Here is a 21,027-nt window from a genome sequence, read left to right as displayed (position 1 = left end):
GGTCACCTTCACTGGCGGCTATGGGTTCTTCTTCCTCGGCGAGCGTGGGATCTTCTTCACCAGCGACATCGGCGTCTCTGTCACCAACCAACCCTGGATCCGTGCTTCGTCTTCGTCACCGAGCAGATCTGCTTCCTCTTCATCACCAACATCTTCGTCCCGGTCGTGACCTACTTCTTCCGCTTCACCGAGCGGATCTGCCTCGTCTACTAGTTGTTCGAGTTGTCACCCGGGTCCTCTGTCGGCACGCACGTCTACCTTCTTTTCCCCACGACGGTCATCTTCGTCTTTGCGGAGGTATGTCCCCGATCTACTCCCCTCATGTCCTTAAGTTGTCGTTTCTGAGCTTTTGGCGATGGGATTTGGGCTCCTACGATGGATCTTTGGTACTGTTCTTCGATCTATTGAGTTCCAGGGAAGGGGTTGTTTACGTACTAGGGTTTTCTTGCACGATTAGTTGGGTATCCTCGCCGGATATGCATGTGTACTTGTAGATCTGTCATGCTTTGTTGTTACTTGAACTTCTTTTCGATTTGTTCGTACTGTTCTTGGATCTGTTCCGGTTCATTAATTGCAAATGTACATGCGTCATGTTCCTTAGTTCTTTTTTATCTATTTGTGTTGTCTATTTTGCAGGATCACCCTAAAGTTGCTGAGCTGCTGAACAAGACCATTGAGCACTATGTGCAGATGGAGATCATCTTTGGAGGGGGCATGGCAACAGGCCGCTGGGCCATGGGTTTTGGAGAGGCGCTAGGTGTGTTCTCTGGGTTCGGGGAGACAGCGGAGAAGAAGGTAGACAAGCAGCAGTTGGTTGACCTAACTTCGACTGAGCAGCAGGTGTACCAAAAGATGGTCATGAAGCCTGTTGCCTTTGGGGAGGGTTCTAAGGCCCCTGCATGCTACGCTGGGAGCAAGAGGAAGAGGGCTTCCATGTCCGAGGAGGAGGTACTTTTCCTCACCAACATGATAGATGTTGTGAACAACGTGGCAGCAGCACGAAGGGAGATTGGGCCTGAGCAGGTGCACCCTGACCTCTACAATGATGTGATGCTGACCCCAGGCTTCTCTGAGGAGGCCTTGATCGTTGCTTTTAGCCACCTCCTGGACAACAAGTCACAGGGCAATGCATTTGTCAAGATGAGCGATAGCCACCGCACCCTTTGGCTCAGGACCTGGCTAGGCAAGCACTACTACTAGTTATGTGGTAGCTGCTGCTGCCTTCTAGCTCACGAAAAATAGTTGAGCAAGTCTCCATCTCTGATCACTCCCTTCTTTTGCACATATCTCTATATACGTAGGTCTGACCTGTTAGGGTGTACCTGGTCTTTTGTGGTGGTTTTTAGATTCACATGAGGGGTGGCTAATTACTAATCATGTTTCATGGCAGCATGGCAAGGTTAAGAACTTTGGTACTAACTATTTGCTGAGGAACTGCATGGTAAGTGTTGTAATATGATGGATCTAGTACTGATATATGCTTGTGATGCTTGTGATGTGATACCATGTATGCCTGTTTACATTACACTCCTGTTAGCTTTACTTAAGTATTTTGCCATGGGAATATGTTGTTGTTCTGCTTTGCTGCAATTTTATTAGTTTGCATTCTGCTGCTGTTGTTTACCTATTTTAGTTGCCTTGTTGATATGTTCCTCCTGTTCTTTAGGTTGCTATTTGACTTGGTAACATGTGCTCTTTATTTTGCTATATACCTTGTTACCATGTTGCTATTGTTCATATTTTGGATATTTAACTTGTTACCATTTTGCTGTTCTTTACCTATTGGTTTCCATTCTGCTATTGTTGTTTACCTATTTTAATTGCCTTGTTGGCATGTTCCTTCTGTTTTTTAGGTTGCTAGTTAACTTGGTAATATGTGCTATTTATTTTGCTATATACCTTGTTACCATGTTGTTGTTGTTCATGTGTTGGGTATTTCACTTGTTACCATTTGCATGCAGAATTTTATCTACATGACTTGTTACCTTGTTGGTTCTATTGGTTTCCTATCTTTTGGCCGGTGATGATTACCCTTGGGTAGGATAATGATAAAGTGGCTCCTGTCTTGTGGTAGAACATCCTATTCTTTGTTTGGTGTCTTTTCAACTTTATTGCCTCTGTTCTACTCTTCCTTTCTGCTCTTCTGCTGCCACTTTTGAGTCCACCTGTCTGTATGGCAGTTGGAAATTTCAATTGTAATCTGAGGCTCAACATGCATTTTTTTCATGCATGTGATGCATCTGTACTGAGGCATTCATGTTGGGTGCTGTGAATTTGTGTTTGCATATTCGGGGATGATGAGCTTAGGGGATGCTCAGACCCATCACATTCCTCTTCTAACCTGTTGGTTTTTCTGATCCAAATGCAGTTCTTACAATTCAAGTATTTAAGGCACAATGAGAGAAAGGTGATGCATCTGATGTCCATGTGGTGAGACCTCTATTTTGGTTCTCTTCTGATTTCCATGTATCAATTGTGTATGCGGATGATGAAAGGGTTGCGAGTTCTGAGCTTAGGTTGTATTCCCCAAGCTCGATGTGGAGCTTGGTTAAGTTGTTGTATGGTGACTTGATGAACATCCACTTCGAGCTTGGTGAGTATGATCTAGCAGATGGACAGAAGCAACCCTCTCTGACGCCTTATGTGATTTCGGGTGCCGATGATATAAAGGTGGTAGTGTGCATGCCTCAAGATGTTGCCTACATACTGAGGCAAACAAGGCATGCCATGCCTTGATTGCCTCACTATTAGGCAACTCCTTGGCACACGCATCTGCACCTGTGCTGAGCCTTAGTGAGAACCCACTTAATCTCTTTTGCTGCTACCTTCTTGATTTCCTTTATAGTAGTGTTCTTTCTGTGGATGGCGACGATAATGATGATGATGATGCTCACACCGGCTACCAAACGCACCACTTTGGACCGTAGTAGGTGTTAGCTCCTATTGATGCGGTCAAGGGTTCCTTTGACTGCCTCACTAGGAGGCAACTTCTGCCTCTATCCTATTTGTTAGGCAAGTACTACACTTCATCTGAGTCATGCATCATTTATTTGCTGATGATGACTGACAAAATGGGTTATGTGTGAGGGTTTTTTTTCACTTTTATCTGGTTTTTCTAACTTGAATTTGTTTGTGTTGCCCATGTTGATGCTTTTACTTGGTGGCAATGAGACTTGGAGATGTTGTCCGCTGCTAAGACACATGGGAACCTTGAGTGATGATGACTTGGTTTCATGCAATTCTGATAAATTGGTTGCTATTTTTTTCTCGACCTTGACCCATTAGTTGTTCACATCGTAGATTGATGGCTTGGTGGACATTCTTTGATCTCAAATTTGGTGTCATTGTGGTTCTCCGTGCTCTCTTCATCCATGTTGGCATTTGCAAGTTCTTATTGCCTCTGCGCCATGTTCCTGCTGCGTTTTACTTTAACTGTCATGCAAGCAAGGCCCTAATTATATTAACTAGGTTGCTAATTACCTTGTGAACTTGATGTAATTTTGTTCCTCTGTAAATTTGGATCACAATTGTACTCTTGATCCCCCTAATTATCTATATTTTTATTCAGTTTAACTGTTCTTCCTGTGATCTGTGCATTTCTGGGCACCTGGCAATGGGGGTAACCTTCACCAGCGCCAGCGCATGGTGAGAGTAACTCCCCCTGTGCAGGCTACCAAACGTCATCTTTATATGGTAGTTTGGGTTAGTTATGGGGGACCCACTGCCGGCCTACCCTAACAAACACCCTCCCAGTCCAACCAGCACCATGGGGTGCCGATTTGCCAATTAATATCTCTGCACTCCATGGGCCTAACCCGTCTGACTCGGGCCTAGCTCACGGGCCCGACTGAGGCAGTCCAGGCTACCAAACACACCCGTAGCTTCTTCAACCCAACACACCTAGTGTGTTACAGCTGCTTGACTGGTCCTGTCGTGGCCAAGGTCTGTGGAAACAAGCACTCAACAGTGCAGAGATCAGGTCCGTTTGACCAATTTTCTTTTAGATACAAGACCATCTCTAGCCCTGCTTTATTAAGAAAGCAAGAGGTTTATGCTGGGATTACCAGCTTACATTGTTCAAGAGTTTAAAGAGATAGCATGCTGTTACAATGAAGCTTCTAACAAAAAGAGCATGCCAGCACTCTCTAAAGCACCCTCTAAGCGAAAAGACATACATGACAGAAAACAAAAACAAAGACAGTTGTTTTCCGACTTCATGACAGTTAACAAAAAGACGCACTGAAGCTATATAACATTCATCTTTTCACTTCTCTTCAAGCACTCTGATGTCCTTCAGATCTTAACGATGACAGTTGGTGTTCAGCCGCTGAATCATTGCCTCGATCCATTGTTGCCCCTTCTCTTTGCTCAGGATCTTCCATTTCTGCATAAAAGATATTACACGATACAATCCTACATCAGGTGAAGAAATTACTACATTATTGAAAGCTAAGTTATTCCTAATGAGCCAAAGACGCCGGGCAACACATCCAAAAAGAAAAATTAAATTCATGATTTGTTTATTAGACTCCTCAATTACTCTCTCTTGAAAGTCATTTGCAGTTACTGGTACAGAACTCCACTCTAACACATCTCTACGGACACACCACACAAACTGAGCGATCACACAACAGAAGATGATGTGGTCTGTGCTTTCTAGCTGACCGCATAGTTTGCATTCGACCTCTCCAGGCCAGTTTCTTTTTTTTTTCAGTTGTTCAGCAGATTGGATCTTGATTTGCAATTTTTTTACATCTCTCTCCATGAGCTAGTTCCCGCAAAATGGCCTGGAAAAGAGGGCCAAAGATGTATACTGACCAGTGAAGCAATCAAACATCATTTATACGCAACGGGACACGTATACGGCATACCAGTGTGAAGTAAAGTATATATGAACGAACAGATAAGATATACCATATACATGTTCATCGCTGAAAGGATCACAAAAAAATTGTTGAGACGACCGATCGTGCACCCATGACCCTTGTGTAGTTGACATCATGGCTCGCGGGTTCCCGAGCAGTATAGTAGTGCGCCGTGCGCGGATGGCTGACGTGGGTGATGGACTGACTGATGGGCACGGCGAAGGCCGCGGCTGCGACGACGACGACAAGGCGACATGGCGTCGTCAGAGCTGGGAGGAGCCAGATGGTAATGGCTGTGGCACGGCAGGAACAGATGTTCTTGGCAGCCATGACGATCGACCATCCTAACGGAATTCACAGGCAGCAACGTGTCAGGTAGACGGCCGATCGATCGGTCGTGTCGCCGCCGGGCGCCGGATGCCCCGTGCCCGTGACGAGCGCGTCGCACCAAGCCACCAACCTGCAGGAGGCTACCCCAAGCACTGATGGATGGATGGGTCAAGCAAACGCCGCCGCCGACATCGTGTCAGTCAGGTAGACGGCCGATCGATCGGTCGGTCGGTCGCCCGTGAGCGATCCGCCGATGTGCCGTCGGTTCATCAATGTATCCCGGCCGTTGGCTGGTAACGTCGCCGAGGAAGGCGTGTTAATGCCCGCGGTCGATGCGGTACACGGCGGCGCCGCCGGCCGGGAGCTTCCGCGCGCGTGCACTGCGCGATCGTGTCACTGCTCTCACTCGGCCTGCAACGTAAACGCGTGTGGTAGTTAACTTTGACGCCTCTGCGTCGCGAATCCACCGAGCGGGAGCGGATGGATGGCGGCGACGACGCCGGGGGAGAGTGAATGGTGGATGGGCGGCAGAGCGTCTCAGGCGGTCGTCAACGGTGGCGGGATGGGCGCGGCCGAGGAGACATGCATGCCGTCAGGGCTGGGAGAGGAATCGGGCGGCAGGCGGCAGCTACAGCTGTTGTCGTTGCCTGAATTTTCCGGCGGAGGCGGACCACATGACATGGACGATGTGGCTGCTTGCACGCCGCGTTCGTTCGCTGTCTGGCACACCTTCTGAAACCCTTTCACTCATCAGACAACATACTGCACTGACCAGTGTAGGAATCCAGAATCATTCACGATTCATGGGAAACGTGCAAACCACATGTACATGTACATGGAAAATGTGAAAACGTGAAAAATCCATGTTCCATGATTCATACACAATGGGACACATGCCCCACAGCGTGCAAGTACTCCTATGAAAACAGCAGATAGCCACAGTACATGAATGTTCATCACTGCACGCATCCCAAAAGCTGTGAAGAGAAATGATGCATGTGTAGTTGGCTCCATGGAGCAACTGTGTCCTGCCAGCTATGACCGTGCCAACGGGATTCACTGGCACATAGATCCGAGGTCGATGCGTGCTAGCGATCTGCAACGATGTCTCAGCTCGAGCAGAAAAAACAGTGTCAGTTAAGAGCAGCAGCGGCTTCGGATCCGCAGCTCGCGATGAATGCAGCGGCGTGGTGGGGGTGCAGCCGTGCAGGTGCTGCAAGCATATGCCGCCTGCATTGAGGTGAGAAACGACGACAAAAGCAGGGTGAGCAGCGGCTCACCGGGGATGCATCACGACAACTTGCTGCAGTGGCAAGGGAGACGGAGGGTGTGGCTTCAGCTTGTCCACACCAATCTGGCAATCTCCAACAGTTTCACTGGTCCTGGTAAAAAAAACTGCAGAAACCAAAATGATCGGCAGACCCCAGCAGCACAGGGAGATAGTGCCAAGGAACAGTTCATGAGTGCGTCTACGCATTGTCTGAAACTCTCACCTATCTGGAGGTGTACCAATATAAGTGTACAGGAATCATAGCAATCACCATTTACACACTGCTGCACACATTATATACCAGTGTAAAGTACGAACAAACAGAGACAGACACCATACGGAATTCTGCTTCGGAGGGCATGTTTTGTGGGCTCGATCGAAGTGAGAACATGAGAACTGAGCAATGCCTTCTACTCTGAATGCCGAAGGCAACTGTGACTTGAAGTGCTACACGTCACATTTCAGTATACCAGAAAGCACCGTTCTTACATAACAAACAGCGATTTCAAGGAGTTCGCCGCCTGGAAAGGCAGCTCTGGAGATCAGATTTTATTAGATTGTAAAACACATCCAAATAGAAAGCTGCTTTTTGCTCGTATGGTATGATCCCAAGGAGGAAAATGCTGCTTGAAAGGTGAAGGGAAATATCTATGAGATAAACTAGGCACACGCTTCTTCAAGATTCAGATGCCGTTTGCTCCACATTGACTTCCACTCTTCTCGGAGGATCCAACTGCAGGTAAGTATAGGGCTCGGTTGGTTCCTCCCTGCAAAACCGCAGGTTCATATGTGAACAACTGCTGATGCTAATGAAAAGGACAATCTTTAGGTCAGAATACTCATTGCAATTTTTTCAGTGTTGAAAAAGATTTGTGGAAGAATGTAGGGCCTTTTGTATCATGGCCAAAGATTGTCTGGCGTTACCACACTTTTCTGCCTAGCTTGTGGTGAAGAAAAACGCACCATAACTTTGATAAACCTCTCAGGTAACAAAGTTTGAATTGTTAAGGCATCTTGCCACAACTCCATAAGCGTACGTGTGGGACCTAGCTCAAAAAAGGGTTTGGCACGCCTAAGCTGTGAACCAACGTTTGCCTTTGAGTCAAACAGTTAGTTACTAGTTCTCCTGGGTGGATTATCATGAGCTGCATGCTCGAAATGAAGTTCTCAAGCAAGTTCGTGTTTTCGGCATAACAGCTTTCTCAAGTACTTTAATTTTTTTTCTAGGGAAAAACTTTAAGTTAAATATGTTATGGTATTAGGGTTTTTCACACCTTTTTTCAAATCATGGCATAGTAATTACTTATTGTCATTTCAGTTGTATTTAATCGCTTAAGTTGTGAGCCTTGGCTTGGTTGCTCTTGCTCCCAGCCAGGTAGCCTCAGTGCACCAACTGCCAAATGACTAACCAGGCTGAGATGTGTCCACGCATTACGCATATGTTGTTGACTAATCCTGTGCCAGATTTCACAGCTACCCAGTGCATAAATGGGCATGCCCGATCCAAGCAACCTAAGCAACTAACAGGAATACCATACAAAAAGATGGAACATCACATGTGGAAGCAAGTCGTTCTCTGAAAGAAACATGCTGATGGATGATGGCACAGCCAGTCCAAGAAGTATCCAGGCAGGTCACTCAACAAACTTTGGTGATTCACAACAATAGAGAACAGGCTTATAAAAGTTCAACAAGAATGCTACAAAACACCTAACCTGATTCATACTACTCAGTAACTGCATGACAGAATTGAGACAAAGCCATGCGTAGAATATTGCTGCTACATAAACATGTTTCACACCAACTCCTGCGGATCTCTGCAGTTACTAGTTGATATCCTCCTCAATAAATAAATAGCAAGGATATAAACAAGATAAAGTGGCCCGCCTTACCATTAAGTACACTGTAGTCTGTAAATGCTAGTTTAGATTCCCCTCAATCAGAGCTTGCCTATTTCTAATTCTATTAGTATTATCAATCAATTTAGAGCTTTAATGCATTAGAACTATCCAACAGGCCTTCACATTGTATCACAGATTTGCAGACCAGATAAGATATGCCAAAAGCATCAAACACATAAATGATGAGAAGGTACACATACCCAGGTTTCGATCGCATGCATTGCAAGAAGAGCTTGAATGGACCTGGAACTGTCTTAAATGGATTCCCTTCAAAGACAGCCTGCAAAAATAATTGACAAATGTATATTCAGCATATGTATAGGGAAGAAAATACTTAATAGTGCAGCTTTTGACCTAATATTGTCGAAAGCATGAAAAACAAATCCAAGGTTTCAGTGGTATATGGAAAACATGCAGTAAGTGGCTATGAATGATAAGTGTTCACTACAAATAATCCCAAATGGGGTAGGATCGTGGATGCTGGAAGGCTCGGTGTTAGCAGGTAGCACAGCACCATGTCATGACAGTGGGCAATTCCAACTGATTGGTAATAGTGTTTATTCTGTTCTTTTCAAAACACTATACTTATTGCGTGATTCATCAGTACATACTTTTTTTCAGTGTTTCAACAGAAACAGGAAAGTGTCAGGATGGCTTCTACACCATTCCCAAATGTGTGCTTACGCTTAATAGTAGCAGCTGCGAAAAGTAGAAATAATCCTGATTAAAGGTTGTTGAATCATGGTTTCTTCTGGGATCTATGTAGGAGGCAATAATGTGCGACAAACATTCCACGAAGACATGTCAGCATTATGAAGACATGTTCAGCATTATGAGACAACATTATGCTTAGAGTACGGGGTTAAATTGGAGTTTTAAGCCGTTCTGGCCGTGAAGCATTCACTGAAACATTACGATGCCAGCCTGATGCAGTATCGAGTGACACTAAGCTGGGCACAACCAAAATTGGTAGATGGCAGCAAGCAGATATTGGGGATATACATCACTAAGCCGGCTAAAATTTGTAATAGCTACGACCTATGAGCTGCGACAATCCTCATTCATCAGCACAATGTGCAAACCGCAAGAAGCAAACATATCAGAGAGCGAGCGGACACCTGGACGACGTCCTCGGCGCGGTCGTTGCAGCGATGCGCCTTGGGCTGCCGCGTGTCGCCCTCCGGCAAACCCCACGGGCTCTCCCTCCGCGGCACCGGCCTCTCCTCACTCATCTTCCCCCTCGTCCCGCTCTTCTCTTCGCCCCCTCTCTCCTCCTCGCTTCAAAGAACAGAAAAATGAGTCAGATTCGCCAAATCACTGAGCAAGACACAGCCGCCGACAAATTCTCAGATCAAGGCAACGCAGGAGAGGGAACGGAGTAGACGCGCTCACCGATCGACCTCGCCTCCTACCCCGCTGCGCGCTGCGTGCGTCCGGTCCCGGGAAGAGACGACGGCTGCTTCCCTTCTTCCCCCACTGCTCGAGTCGCAGAGGCGATGGAAGCCGACGAAATCAAATGGGCTGCATTCTTATCCAGCCCACTTGGCCCAAATAAGTTCGGCCCGTTAGGAGTGAAAGCCACAAAATTACCGGCCCTGGCCTAGTGTAAGAAGTGGGGTCCACCTGCAGTGACAGAAGCGCGAGGGCAAAAGGGGAATTTGCGTTGAGCAAGGGTGGGACTAAACCCTAGTGGGATGCGGCCCCGTATATAAGCGCGCACCCCTCATTCTTCGCCCCTCTGAAGTTTCGGCGGCGGCGTAGGCAGCGGCGGCGTGCTCGTGATCTCCCGCACCAGGCGCGCTCGGCTCCGGTCACCCGTCGTTCCACGCAACCATGGTAAGCGACTGTCTTCTCGTATGAGGCTCGTACCCGGATCTAGATGCAAGCATGGTAGTAGTTGGGGGTGATACTTGTGTTTGGAGGTGGGTTCCTAAGAGCATAGAATCACTGGAATTTTTTGTTGATTGGAGCTCTGGTTTGCGTGCTGGTTCATCACAATCGAGATTAGACTTTCGCTGAATTAGTTGACTGTAATTCGTACTCCTGAGCTGAAGGCTGAAGTGATGTTCTGGGGCAACATTTTTGCGAATCTAATCATACTGTATCAGTGTTCTAGATGAAGATGTTTGTTTAGCTGCCAAATGCGATGTTCTGAGACTGAGAGCAAGCGATGCTGATTGGGTCGGGTTCTGCTTGGGTTTTTAATTGTTTTCTAAGTTGGATAGTCGATATGTTCTGCAGGATAATTGTTCACAGTATATGCCATGATGTTAGACTTGTTTGAGTTGAAATTGTTGGTTTGATTAGTACTTAGGACCAATTTGCTGTTGAACGGCTTATAGCAGGTTATGCTAAATGCAACTCCAGTGGTTTTTTCTCAGTATCAATCCGTTAACAAGCTACTTATCCTACTGTCCTGTGCCCAATTAGTATGGTATTTTGATGTCTTGCAGCCCCAACATGGATTATAATATTTCAACTCAGGTTAACTCGTTGTGTAGCTGTGTACTGTGGAATTGTGTCTGGTGGTTGTAACACAAGTATGATTGTTAAATGTCATCTGATAGTAATATATGTTTGCAGTCGAAGAGGAAGACCAGGGAGCCCAAGGAGGAGAATGTCACCCTTGGCCCCACTGTCCGTGAAGGAGAGTTTGTCTTTGGTGTTGCTCACATCTTTGCATCCTTCAATGACACCTTCATTGTAAGTGTTGTGTGTTTACCTGTGCATGGATCTTTCAGTTGCTTCCAAATTTAATTCCATGTTGCTCTAATATGCAGCATGTCACTGATTTGTCTGGGAGGGAAACTCTGGTTCGGATCACTGGTACCATCCTTTCTCCTTACTCCATTGTCGTCAAGGATGGTAATGGTATTTACCTGTAACCATGATGTGCCAAATAATCATGTAGGTGGCATGAAGGTCAAGGCTGATCGTGATGAATCATCACCTTACGCTGCTATGCTTGCAGCTCAAGATGTTGCACAGCGTTGCAAGGTATGTGTAATGAGGTCAAGAATTTCATAAGAGATTTTACTACAAGCAATCTTCGATTCATTAATCTCCATCTCATTTGTATTCATATGTTTATCAAAAGATGGTGTTGGCTTAATTAACGAGGATAATGTAAGGCTTCTGTTTTGGTTACTGTATCCAGATAAGTAATTTGTGTGTTGGGCCTTCTGTCTGCAGGAGCTTGGAATCACTGCGCTGCACATTAAGCTTCGTGCCACTGGAGGCAACAAGACCAAAACTCCTGGACCTGGTGCTCAGTCTGCTCTCAGGGCTCTTGCTCGTTCTGGCATGAAAATCGGGCGCATTGGTAAGTATTTTGATCTTGCAAGCTTAGTTTCTGTTTCGATACAGTTGGATCAATTGACTTGGCATAATTTTGTTATTTCTGTATACTGATGGCAACATTCATGTTATGTGCAGAGGATGTTACCCCGGTGCCCACTGACAGCACTCGCAGAAAGGGTGGTAGGAGGGGAAGGAGGCTGTAGGCGTCTTCTCCCGGCTATTTGCCATCTCTTGGCGCAGGCCATCAAGAAACTGGTCCTCTGTGGGTAGAACTGCCGTATGTATGCTTGTCGAGAGGAGCTTTAATTTTGCTCTATGTTGAGGATCATTTACCGTTAGTCTGAGTCTATGATGTTGCATGGATAATATTTTGGTTGAGGAATTGACTTGTCATATTTATGCTAAGACGACGTGCGTTTTCACTCTATGGAACCGTGTGTTAGACTGTTAGTAATGTACTTGTGCAGTGGCATGCCCTGCTTTGCGTGATTTTGCTTGGTGCTGATCAGAAACTGCTTTCTGAATGCGAGTACAATCTTCTTTTTTCTGGACGTGTGCTGACTCTGATCGAGGAGATGCCGTGATGGTTGTTAATCTGTCTCGAGAATTAGATTCTGAAGACGTGGATGCTTGCCTGCCTACCATCTACCACGCATCTCGGCACCTGTTCATATCGAGCATTTGAAGAATACAAATATCGAGCATTTGAAGAATACAAACAAACACGATCGCGCGTGTATTTATTATTCCACAAATATGAGAACAAATTCAAATACAAATGATCCCTCTTCACATTATCTCACTCAAGTTACACTACTGCACAAAAGAACGTGTCGTGGCAGAGATCGTCTTAGCCTCAGGCCGCAAGAATGGCGTAGCCGATGAAGGCGACGAAGCCCGCGACCGCCGGAGCAGCTGCGGCGCCCCTGTTGCTGGCGGAAGGTGGCGGCGGCGTCGAGTTTCCCCCGGCGCCGGGCGCGTTGGCGGAAGCAGACGGTGGCTGCGACGCGCCTCCTGGAGTTCCTGGAGTCGTGGACGGCGACGGGGCCATGGGTGCCGGTGGCGAGCCCGGGGTGGCCGTGGGACCAGGCGCCGGAGCCGATGCTGCCGGGGACGGCGGCGAGGTCGGGGTGGCGGCGGGAGCCGGCAGAGGAGCAGCGCCTGAGGGTGGCGGTGACGACGGGCTCAGCGCAGGCGCGGCAGCAGGAGGCGGCGAGGACGGGCTCGGCATAGGAGAAGGAGACGGCGGAGACATGGTGGGCGGAGCCCCTGGCGGGGTGCGGGACCCCGGCGGCGTGCGGTCGGCGAGGACGACGACGATGAGCTTCTCATTGGCCCGGCAGCTGGCCTCGTTGCCGCTGATGAAGAAGAAGGGGCCCGAGCGGTCGAGCTTCACCACCGTGTTGCCGTCGTCGAACTTCTGGAGGTACGAGGAGGTGTTGCACGAGTTGTACGCCGCCGGCTCCACCAGGAGCACCGAGTCCGTCTCCTTCGGGTACACGAACACTGCACGTACATGTACATGATCAAGACCGGCGCATGACGAGATGATGTTTCAAGCGTCATGGCATGTGATCTCGCGGGAGAAGAAGAAGAAGAATGGCTTACGGAGCTGGTCGCCGATCTGGAAGCGGAGCTTCCCCGCCCAGGTGTTGTAGGGCTCGAAGCCGGCGTCCGGCACGCTCCAGCCTTTCTGGCCGCCGACCCGGAACTGCGTCGCGCTGGCCGCCGCGATCACCAGCGCGAAGCAGGCGAACCCCAGGCCCAACGATCTCGCCATGGCTGGAGGCTGGAAGCCTGGAACGCCACTTGCAGTGTTCGTTGATCGAGAGCCTGTGCACTTGGACTCTGGAGATGTGTGGAGGGGTGACCTGACCATCCGGGTGCAGGGGACGACCGCTATTTGTAACCCGGGTTCCGGTCTGCACGCCGCGGGCTTTACACGGTGTCAGGTTCGTTGCTTTCACCCGTTAACCACCTGGAAGGCTGGAGCCAAGTTTACCTCGCAACCCTGCGCTGTGCCCACGCGGCCATGCCAACACGCACCTCTCTGATCGGTCAGTCACCGCGCCGCTCCACGTGATCCGCGGCGGCTTGTGCTTCACGCCGCATCTCGCCTCGCAGTGTGCGCCACCGTGCGCACCGGATGCCCCGACGACGACGAGTCTCCACAGGACCCACGGCGGCGGCGACGGCTCCTCCTCGCCGGCCCTCGCGTTGCACCGGTCACAGGATCAAGTTGCCCCAAACTGTCGGTGCGCGCTTCGCGTAATCACATCGCTAAGGCATCTCGTCGGGCCACCGTGCATCGCGGATGCTCCGACGGGTGTCGACGGGGACGACGGTTCCTTCCTCCGTGCCGCGGCCTCGATGCGTAGCCGGCCAGCGTCGCTTTCAGACTCAGAGCGGCGTGTGCGATCCGTGCCTATCTGGTGCTATCCCATGCACACATGGCGAGGCTCCAGCACCTGACGCCGCTCCCCCGGTCAGCGGCGGCCCTGGAAAGTTCCTGGCCGGCGTGATGCTTCGATCGATCGGTCCAATCGGATCGATCCAGGGAAACGAACGAAGGGGAAAAGGAATTTCTTGAGCTCATTAGTCAGTCGACAGATCATACATACAGTGCGAGTCGATAACAATCTTTATCAGAAAAACAGTTCTGAACTTTCTTTCTTCTTCTTTTTTTGGAACAAGTTCTGAAGTTTCTTGTCCTTTTTTTTAGCACAGCAGCAGAGTTTACGACCGTGTTGGCAAAGTTATTCGTGACTTGACCTGGCTGCGAGGAAATCGAACTGCACGCGGAGCCACGAGACGGGTGGTGGTGGCTCAGGCAGTCAGGCTCGACAAGGATCTTTCTCGCCAGTTGCCACATGCGACTGTCCATGGAAAACAAGACTCTTGGGGCATCAGACAACGAAGTGCAGAGCAATTCAAACAAGCACAGTATGCCCCAAGAGTTTGTTCAGGTCAAAATCCATGAATATTGAAGAGGCTGGTGATTTGTCTTCAGCCTCTTGCGAATTGTGATGCTCGCAGTTCAATTTTGTCACGTCCGAACAGGATCGACGGAGTGGCCGGCTTGACGTGTTCTTCACTTGCCTACCTGTTATGAACGACGTATAGAAATATGAAGTAAAGAATCAAACCACAGAGGAGACACACGATTTAACGTGGAAAACCCCTTCGATGTGAAGGGGAAAAACCACAGGCACCAGCTAGCAACAATCTCACTATCTCAAGAGTTTTGAGTTACACGCCCTTACAAGAGAATCAAGCCTCCACGAAACCCTAGCAAGGGTGTACCGTACCGTACCAAACCTCCGGCCCAAGCCTCCGGCGATGGACCTCCGCTCCGTCAGAAGCCCGGCCTATTTCCTAGAGTGAATTTGGAACAACTCCAACACTACCGACAGTGCTATTTAGGAGCAGCGTTCAGAAAAATCGTTCAGCAAGCGACGGGAAACACCCACAATAATGGAGCGTACGCCTGCCACGTCAGCTAATTGCTCTCTCTTCTTCACTCGGCTCCTGTCGTTTTCTCTAGCGAAACTGAACTCGACCCGTCTTAACAGCACGCCACGAACCAAGCACACCAAACAGATAACGTAACAAAGCAAATTTAACCGTGTCACGCGTGAACATGTACACTTGTACGGTGGTCGCGGAGGCGTTCTCCTCTGCTATCGATCAGGCGGCTCGTACGCCGGCGGGACGCGGCTCGTCGGAGTCCGTGCGCGCGGTGGCGGATGACGCCGTGGAGCGCCACGAGGACGAGCCCGGCGACGACGCCCGGGCTTTCTTCGGCTTCGTCGCCGGCTTCTTCGGGGGCGGTGCGCCTCTTGGGGTGGCGGCACCGGCACCGGCGTCGTGCGCTGCGGAGATGTCGGCGGTGCTGGCCTCTGCCGGCGGCGGCACGCCGGCGCCTACCGGTTGCTCGAAGTCTGTAGCAGACGCAACAGTGTGCGAGTCAGTAGCCGCACCAACGAACGCGTGCGTGCGACGAAAAAAAAAACAAAGGAAGACGCTACTGCACGGGTAGTCGCATTTGTTTTGGGCCGAATACAGCACACGGAAGACGGACCTGGGCCGAAGCGCGCATCGCCTGCTGCACAGAATCACGGCCATGGAAGCAACACCACACGCATGAATCAAGAGTCCTAATTTTTTTCGAACTGAAACCATACGAGGAGACTCTAGCCTGACATTGCAAAAATGAAGACAGATAGTTCTACGTGGCAAGAGCAGAGAGTACAGTCGTACGCTACTCCTGACACAAGGAATCGATCACCCCATCTTCCTCTAGTTCGTTGTATGGACTGACCTCAAGATTCATGGAGACCAAAGGTAATAAAATGAGGGCGAGCTACTTGCCTAGGGAAGCCCAGGAGGTCTGCCTCGACTGGACAGCAGAGCTTATGGATGCTCCTCCTCCTCCTCCACCTGCCGCTGCTACCTCCTCTGCTCCTCTGAATTCATTCATCTGCTTCAGATAGAACAGGCAGAAAATCATGCAGAAATCGAAATCGGCAGGTGATTGCCAAGAAGATGTTTCCTTTTTCTTACCCAGCTTGGGCAGGAGCCGCTAGCGCCGAACCCTACGTGCGACACATGCCTCACGTCTGTAGGGTACCCGATCTCGATCTCGTGCTCCCTCTGCACTGCTGGAAACCACAGAGTTTCAGACTCACATCAGTCGTCGATAAGAGCTGCACAGATCCACAGCTTACTGCATACCAACTAGCATTTCTACATATTCAGATAACCAAAGGACTGAGATTTATAAGATGGAAGAATGGCTCTTACTGAATATCTGAGCGATGATCTTCAACCCTCTGAATATGCCCTTCATCGATATGGCCATTGGCGAGGCCTTCCCAACGAAACAGAGGTTGGAATGCTGAAGGTAACCGCAAGAAAGGTTGGAATGCTGAAGGTAACGCTCACACACATCAAACCTAGAGCCGGGACATTTTCAGAATCATGCAAAGGAGATCAAAATTACAGTACGCATGAATCTGTACATGAACACTGATTATAATTCAGAACAGAGAAAGGTAGCTGTACCTTGAAGTTTACCTGTACCTATGCCCTATGCTGCAAGCAGCAAGCTTTCTTTGTTACGAACAAGCAGAACTCGTCGGCTATCCTCTTCGTTCTGCCACAAAATGCCTGCTACACCTGAAATTCTGGAGAAAAAAATACTGCAGAGAGAGGGGAACCAGAGCTCATTATCTCTGCAGAAATTTCGGTTCAGAACTGAAGCGAGAGCAGAGAAGAGAAAGGTGATGGGAATCAGGTGGAAAGAGATCTGAACCTTCTGTATGGACAGCACAGGCCTCCTTAAATAAAGGTGATCGCAAATTAGGTGGTGTTTCCTCTTCCACTCCCTCCGGCCATCTCTTGAGACAGGTGTCTAGTCGACGCACGCCATGCTGTTGCAGTGTACCTCGAGCTTCTTGCGTCACTGTCCCTCTTAATTTCTTCTTGTTAGTAAATAGTAACTAGTGTTCTGCACAACGATCTTTTTTGAAAAGGAGGTAGCAGTTTGCGTGTCTGTTCCAAGATCCAGATGCTTGTGTTGTGTGTCGCCAGTGCAAAACATCGGTTGCACAGTCACTTTCTCTCACATAAGTGAACTTAAGTAAGTTTCAAGGGTACGCTTGTCCCTTTACACATTTAACCTAACGTCCAAAACTTTTCCGAGAACAATTTTCTCAAAAGGTTTCTGAGCCCAATTTTCAAAAAGTTTTCAGAGCACATTATTCAAAAAAGTTTTCTGAGCCAGGACACTCCACCAAATCACTGAAATCGAGTGCTGACCTGAACCTGTACATCAATCTGGTAAATATTTACATTTTGTTACAGGCAGAATCTCTGGATCTACCTCATGCCCTCCAGTAAATCAGTAATATCTCATACAGGAAATTATCCAAAGCAATGCATTGTATTGCCCACCGGTTTTGGTTTTCTTGATGTAGATTGCATTGCACCAGCTCGATCACTTGATAGAGATGAGCTTTCAAGGCTGGATGTATCAATGCATGGTCATGGGGTCAACTGTCTCCATGGTCCTGTACTCCTATTGATCTTTAAGCAGCACGATTTACAGCGGCATGCAAACGTTTGGTGGCTGTACTGGAGAGCGTAAATCTGGAACAGTAAAGGATGATAAGAACAAGCTGCGCGTACTTGGTCAGGTACAATTATTTGTGTAGCATCTAGTGCAATGGAGCTTTCCACCTTTATGTAGATTAGTAGCTGCTAAATATGTAAGTACAGAATTTGATTCCTTTGGTCGGGGGTACAAGTTTTAGCTGAAAGTTCAGCGTCAGTGACCAGTTCCTTGGGTTTCACTCCACAAAATTTTTGCCCATAAAATACACTTTTTTTAATTGATCCCATAAAAAGGTTTCCATCTTTAAGCGGATTTGCTGTCAAAATATTTTTAGAATTTAATTCTTGTGGTCATTTCCGTACCAAGTATCATCTCTAGCTGTAAGTTCAACATCAGCAACGTATTCCTTTGGTTTCACTCCTCTAAATTTTTGCCTATGAACTTGTGGAAATGACTTCTTGTCGGCTCTTGTATAAAGGCAAGATACTAAAAAAAAACTTCAGATCTCCGTTGTTGTTCTTCAAGGAGACACGGACTAGGGGTATTTACTTTATTATCTTCAAATTCATGCTTTTTCCTGATAGCTTCAGGTTTAAGAAAAATGCCAATGATGATGGCCTCTGTCGGTTTATCCCCTCTTAAAATCAGTAGGTGATGCCAAATCGACCTCATAAAGACCACACCTAGCAACTTCACGCCGCTGTAAATTTCGTTCTTGGGTGTAAATCCAACTAGCAAACCTGATAAAAACAGAATATATCCAACAAAGAATAACCACTAAAATGGTTGGGCTGGTTTAGTCCTGAAAGCCTGCTTGTGGCATTAGGCCCACTAAGTAAGTTAGCTTGGGGCTTGAGATGGGCCGCTGGGGCAAGCCTGTTGGATTTTGGAACAGAGTGATTGCTTCGAACAAGTCTTTTTCTTTGGCGGATATTGCGATAATTTTCGTTGCTTAAAACGGTGCATCTTTGTGCAGCTCTGGCCTGAAGAACTCCGATCCTGCAGAATCAAAGTTGTCGCTGGCTGGTTGGGTACATTATTTGACTACTAGAATCATCGTGGAGTACTTGGCACTGGGAGCTGGAGCAAACACCTTCAGAAGTTCAGAGTCCACGCACACACAAGAAAAGGGCCGGGTTCCGTTTGCCTGCTTTGTTCCCAGCCGAAATTTTTGCAAACTGGTCATCCGTAGGCTGGCTGCCATCAACCATGAGCATGGAACTTCTGTATGCTGCCATGGAACCATGATTTATTCTTTTCTTCTTTCAGTCGACGTTGGACAACCACCAAGGAATTCCTTGTCACCATGGATGACAGTTCAAGGCGTGTCGGTTCAGACATCACCGTCCTGCAAGAACTCCATCCACGGGAGCCCGGCCGATGAACCAAGGAAACCCAGCGCACGAAGGTAACGCTGAAGTGCAAAGCGAGCCGTGTTTCTCCTCTAAACACAAGCAAGCAAGACGACGAAGGGAGAGATGCTGCCGGTGCCTGACAATTAAAGATTCTTTCCTCGTGGCTGCGGACGAGCTGAAAGAAAACAGGCAGCGGATAAGAAGGAAACCGCTTTTGCAAAACCAGAGCATCTTCTCTGATAAAGAAATGCGCGTTGCCTCCTATGAGAAGAAAGCGACGCCCTTTTCTCTATTCTATTTTTATTCATTATTCGTGTCACTGGAAAATGGCCCCGGTGCGAACGTTCAAGGTCCAATCATGCGCCTTTCCATCATCACAAAAAATAAACAAAAATATCCCATGAACGAAAGCAACGTCCGCAAGCACCGCAAAGACGGAGGACCACAAGAACGGAAAGGATGGATTTTTTTTGCCAGCAGGAAGTTGCAGCGTCTCCTCCGTTTACTCGCCGTGCAGATCACGTCGTCCAAGCGGGCGATTGCCGGCGAGGACACGCCGGGGCTCTAGCAGACGCGGAGGGACGCCGACATGTTGATTTTGTTAAGATCTTTCGGTCGGGTTTGGAGTACTAGTAGCTCCGTAATGATCGAGTGGTTAAGCATGTCAAAAATTTATGGTCAACTTACCTTCCATTACTTTTTAATTCGTGCTAACACATCATTCTTAATATATATGGACCTTTAGGATAAGCGAATATTTTTTTAGATAAATAAAGGGAATAATACCTGTAGCCAAAACTTAGTAACACATGTAGCCAAAATTTATTGTCAAGTAACCTTCCATACTACCATCACTCTTAATATGGATGTTTAGGATAAGCAAATTGCTTTTAAATAGAGGGAGTAATACCTGTAGCCAAAACTTAGTAAAATTTAGTGGGAAAGTAATTTGAAGGCAAAGGAGGGCTAAGATAAGAGGACTGCCAAATTTGGTTTGGACATTAACGTCTCATTTTTACGGGTTACTCTACCTTGCACATTCTTTATGTTATGATATGCGCCCGGACATCCTTGCTATTTGGGTTGTATTATGAGATTTAAATTGTTGTCGAGTTAATCAGATTTTGCGATATACTTCCTCCGTCCCAAAATACTATTCATTTCGGTTTCTTAGATACGTTACTTTTGTATATATCTAGACATTGTATAATCTAGGTGTGTATAAAAAACTATCTACTTAGAAAAGTCAAAATAGATAGCCAAAATAGATAGTAATTTAGGATGGAGAGAGTATACAAAATGTGTCTACCATTTGCCAATTCAAACTTGCCTTTATGTTGCATGAACCGGTTCGTGATTGATATCATCATATCAATATGTTTTGAGCATGAGTGGCTATTTCTTATTTTCTCAATACTTCCACTGCCATATCCATTTGAGGGATTATCGTTTTGATTCTGAGAAAAACGTTACACTGAAAATGATGGAACTTGGAGGTCTCTTGATCATTTTCACCCTTCCTCTATCACAAACTTCCAAACGTAATTTGAACTCCATAATTCAACAAGCAGTATTTTAGAAAACAAACTAACTTTTTAAACCTAGATATATTAATTTTTTAATAATCAAATACATTAAATTAAAGTAATGGAAGCAGGACATATTAATTTAGACACGAATAGCTTTCTCTAGAAAAGGTCATGCTCATGCATGATTGAAACATCACCATTAACGGCGTTAATCTTTCCGTCTAACCATTAACGGTCACCAACCGCAGGAAGCAAACACCGTGAGTCCGTGACCGGTTCTTCTGGCTTTTTCCCGGAGAAATTGTGCGGTGGGAACGGACTCCACGAGAGCCTCTCGCCGCTGGGCCCCACACCGTGGCGTA

At 47.6% G+C, this 21,027-nt stretch overlaps 4 protein-coding genes across 9 annotated transcripts; 1 reads left to right on the top strand and 3 right to left on the bottom strand.

The window, feature by feature from the left end:
• Positions 1–6,847: 6,847 nt before the first annotated feature.
• Positions 6,848–9,877, bottom strand: LOC101771876. The gene is made up of 4 exons (XM_004966166.2): positions 9,759–9,877; positions 9,485–9,644; positions 8,567–8,646; positions 6,848–7,232 (listed from the first exon to the last, which is right to left on the bottom strand). Exons 2-4 carry the CDS (start codon positions 9,596–9,598, stop codon positions 7,142–7,144), a joined length of 285 nt encoding a protein of 94 aa, XP_004966223.1. The 5' UTR covers positions 9,599–9,644; positions 9,759–9,877; the 3' UTR covers positions 6,848–7,141.
• A 190-nt stretch (positions 9,878–10,067) lies between these two features.
• Positions 10,068–12,155, top strand: LOC101772286 (40S ribosomal protein S14). The gene is made up of 6 exons (XM_004966172.3): positions 10,068–10,202; positions 10,950–11,069; positions 11,147–11,192; positions 11,278–11,363; positions 11,559–11,688; positions 11,802–12,155. Exons 1-6 carry the CDS (start codon positions 10,200–10,202, stop codon positions 11,867–11,869), a joined length of 453 nt encoding a protein of 150 aa, XP_004966229.1. The 5' UTR covers positions 10,068–10,199; the 3' UTR covers positions 11,870–12,155.
• A 221-nt stretch (positions 12,156–12,376) lies between these two features.
• Positions 12,377–13,553, bottom strand: LOC101774325 (early nodulin-like protein 2). Its single transcript, XM_004966174.3, has 2 exons — positions 13,275–13,553; positions 12,377–13,172 (listed from the first exon to the last, which is right to left on the bottom strand). Exons 1-2 carry the CDS (start codon positions 13,543–13,545, stop codon positions 12,523–12,525), a joined length of 921 nt encoding a protein of 306 aa, XP_004966231.2. The 5' UTR covers positions 13,546–13,553; the 3' UTR covers positions 12,377–12,522.
• A 1,329-nt stretch (positions 13,554–14,882) lies between these two features.
• LOC101774732 (CRIB domain-containing protein RIC10) lies at positions 14,883–16,979 on the bottom strand. Of its 6 annotated transcripts, none has more exons than XM_022826004.1 (5): positions 16,731–16,979; positions 16,470–16,621; positions 16,230–16,327; positions 16,038–16,149; positions 14,883–15,607 (listed from the first exon to the last, which is right to left on the bottom strand). In XM_022826004.1, exons 2-5 carry the CDS (start codon positions 16,525–16,527, stop codon positions 15,354–15,356), a joined length of 522 nt encoding a protein of 173 aa, XP_022681739.1. In that variant the 5' UTR covers positions 16,528–16,621; positions 16,731–16,979; the 3' UTR covers positions 14,883–15,353. The 6 variants fall into 6 exon arrangements, with proteins under 6 accessions (XP_022681739.1, XP_004966234.1, XP_004966232.1 ...); XM_004966177.3 differs by having other exon boundaries at positions 16,038–16,146; XM_004966175.3 differs by having other exon boundaries at positions 16,038–16,132.
• Between the last annotated feature and the right edge of the window lie 4,048 nt (positions 16,980–21,027).

This window comes from Setaria italica, chromosome IV (assembly GCF_000263155.2).
Source record: "Setaria italica strain Yugu1 chromosome IV, Setaria_italica_v2.0, whole genome shotgun sequence".
NCBI lineage: Eukaryota > Viridiplantae > Streptophyta > Magnoliopsida > Poales > Poaceae > Setaria > Setaria italica.
This window is presented reverse-complemented; position numbering and strand designations above follow the sequence as displayed.

Excerpts from the sequence above, each read along its gene's own strand:
- LOC101771876 (XM_004966166.2), bottom strand. The coding sequence starts at position 9,598 with ATGAGTGAGGAGAGGCCGGTGCCGCGGAGGGAGAGCCCGTGGGGTTTG. Across the intron at positions 8,647-9,484 it reads GCGCCGAGGACGTCGTCCAG|GCTGTCTTTGAAGGGAATCC; the intron begins GTGTCCGCTCGC and ends TTATTTTTGCAG. Across the intron at positions 7,233-8,566 it reads TGCATGCGATCGAAACCTGG|GGAGGAACCAACCGAGCCCT; the intron begins GTATGTGTACCT and ends GCGGTTTTGCAG.
- LOC101772286 (XM_004966172.3), top strand. Across the intron at positions 11,364-11,558 it reads ATGTTGCACAGCGTTGCAAG|GAGCTTGGAATCACTGCGCT; the intron begins GTATGTGTAATG and ends TTCTGTCTGCAG. Across the intron at positions 11,689-11,801 it reads CATGAAAATCGGGCGCATTG|AGGATGTTACCCCGGTGCCC; the intron begins GTAAGTATTTTG and ends TGTTATGTGCAG.
- LOC101774325 (XM_004966174.3), bottom strand. The coding sequence starts at position 13,545 with ATGGTCAGGTCACCCCTCCACACATCTCCAGAGTCCAAGTGCACAGGC. Across the intron at positions 13,173-13,274 it reads CCAGATCGGCGACCAGCTCC|TGTTCGTGTACCCGAAGGAG; the intron begins GTAAGCCATTCT and ends ATGTACGTGCAG.
- LOC101774732 (XM_004966175.3), bottom strand. The coding sequence starts at position 16,527 with ATGGCCATATCGATGAAGGGCATATTCAGAGGGTTGAAGATCATCGCT. Across the intron at positions 16,328-16,469 it reads GATCATCGCTCAGATATTCA|CAGTGCAGAGGGAGCACGAG; the intron begins GTAAGAGCCATT and ends TGTGGTTTCCAG. Across the intron at positions 16,133-16,229 it reads GCGGCTCCTGCCCAAGCTGG|AGGAGCAGAGGAGGTAGCAG; the intron begins GTAAGAAAAAGG and ends GAATGAATTCAG.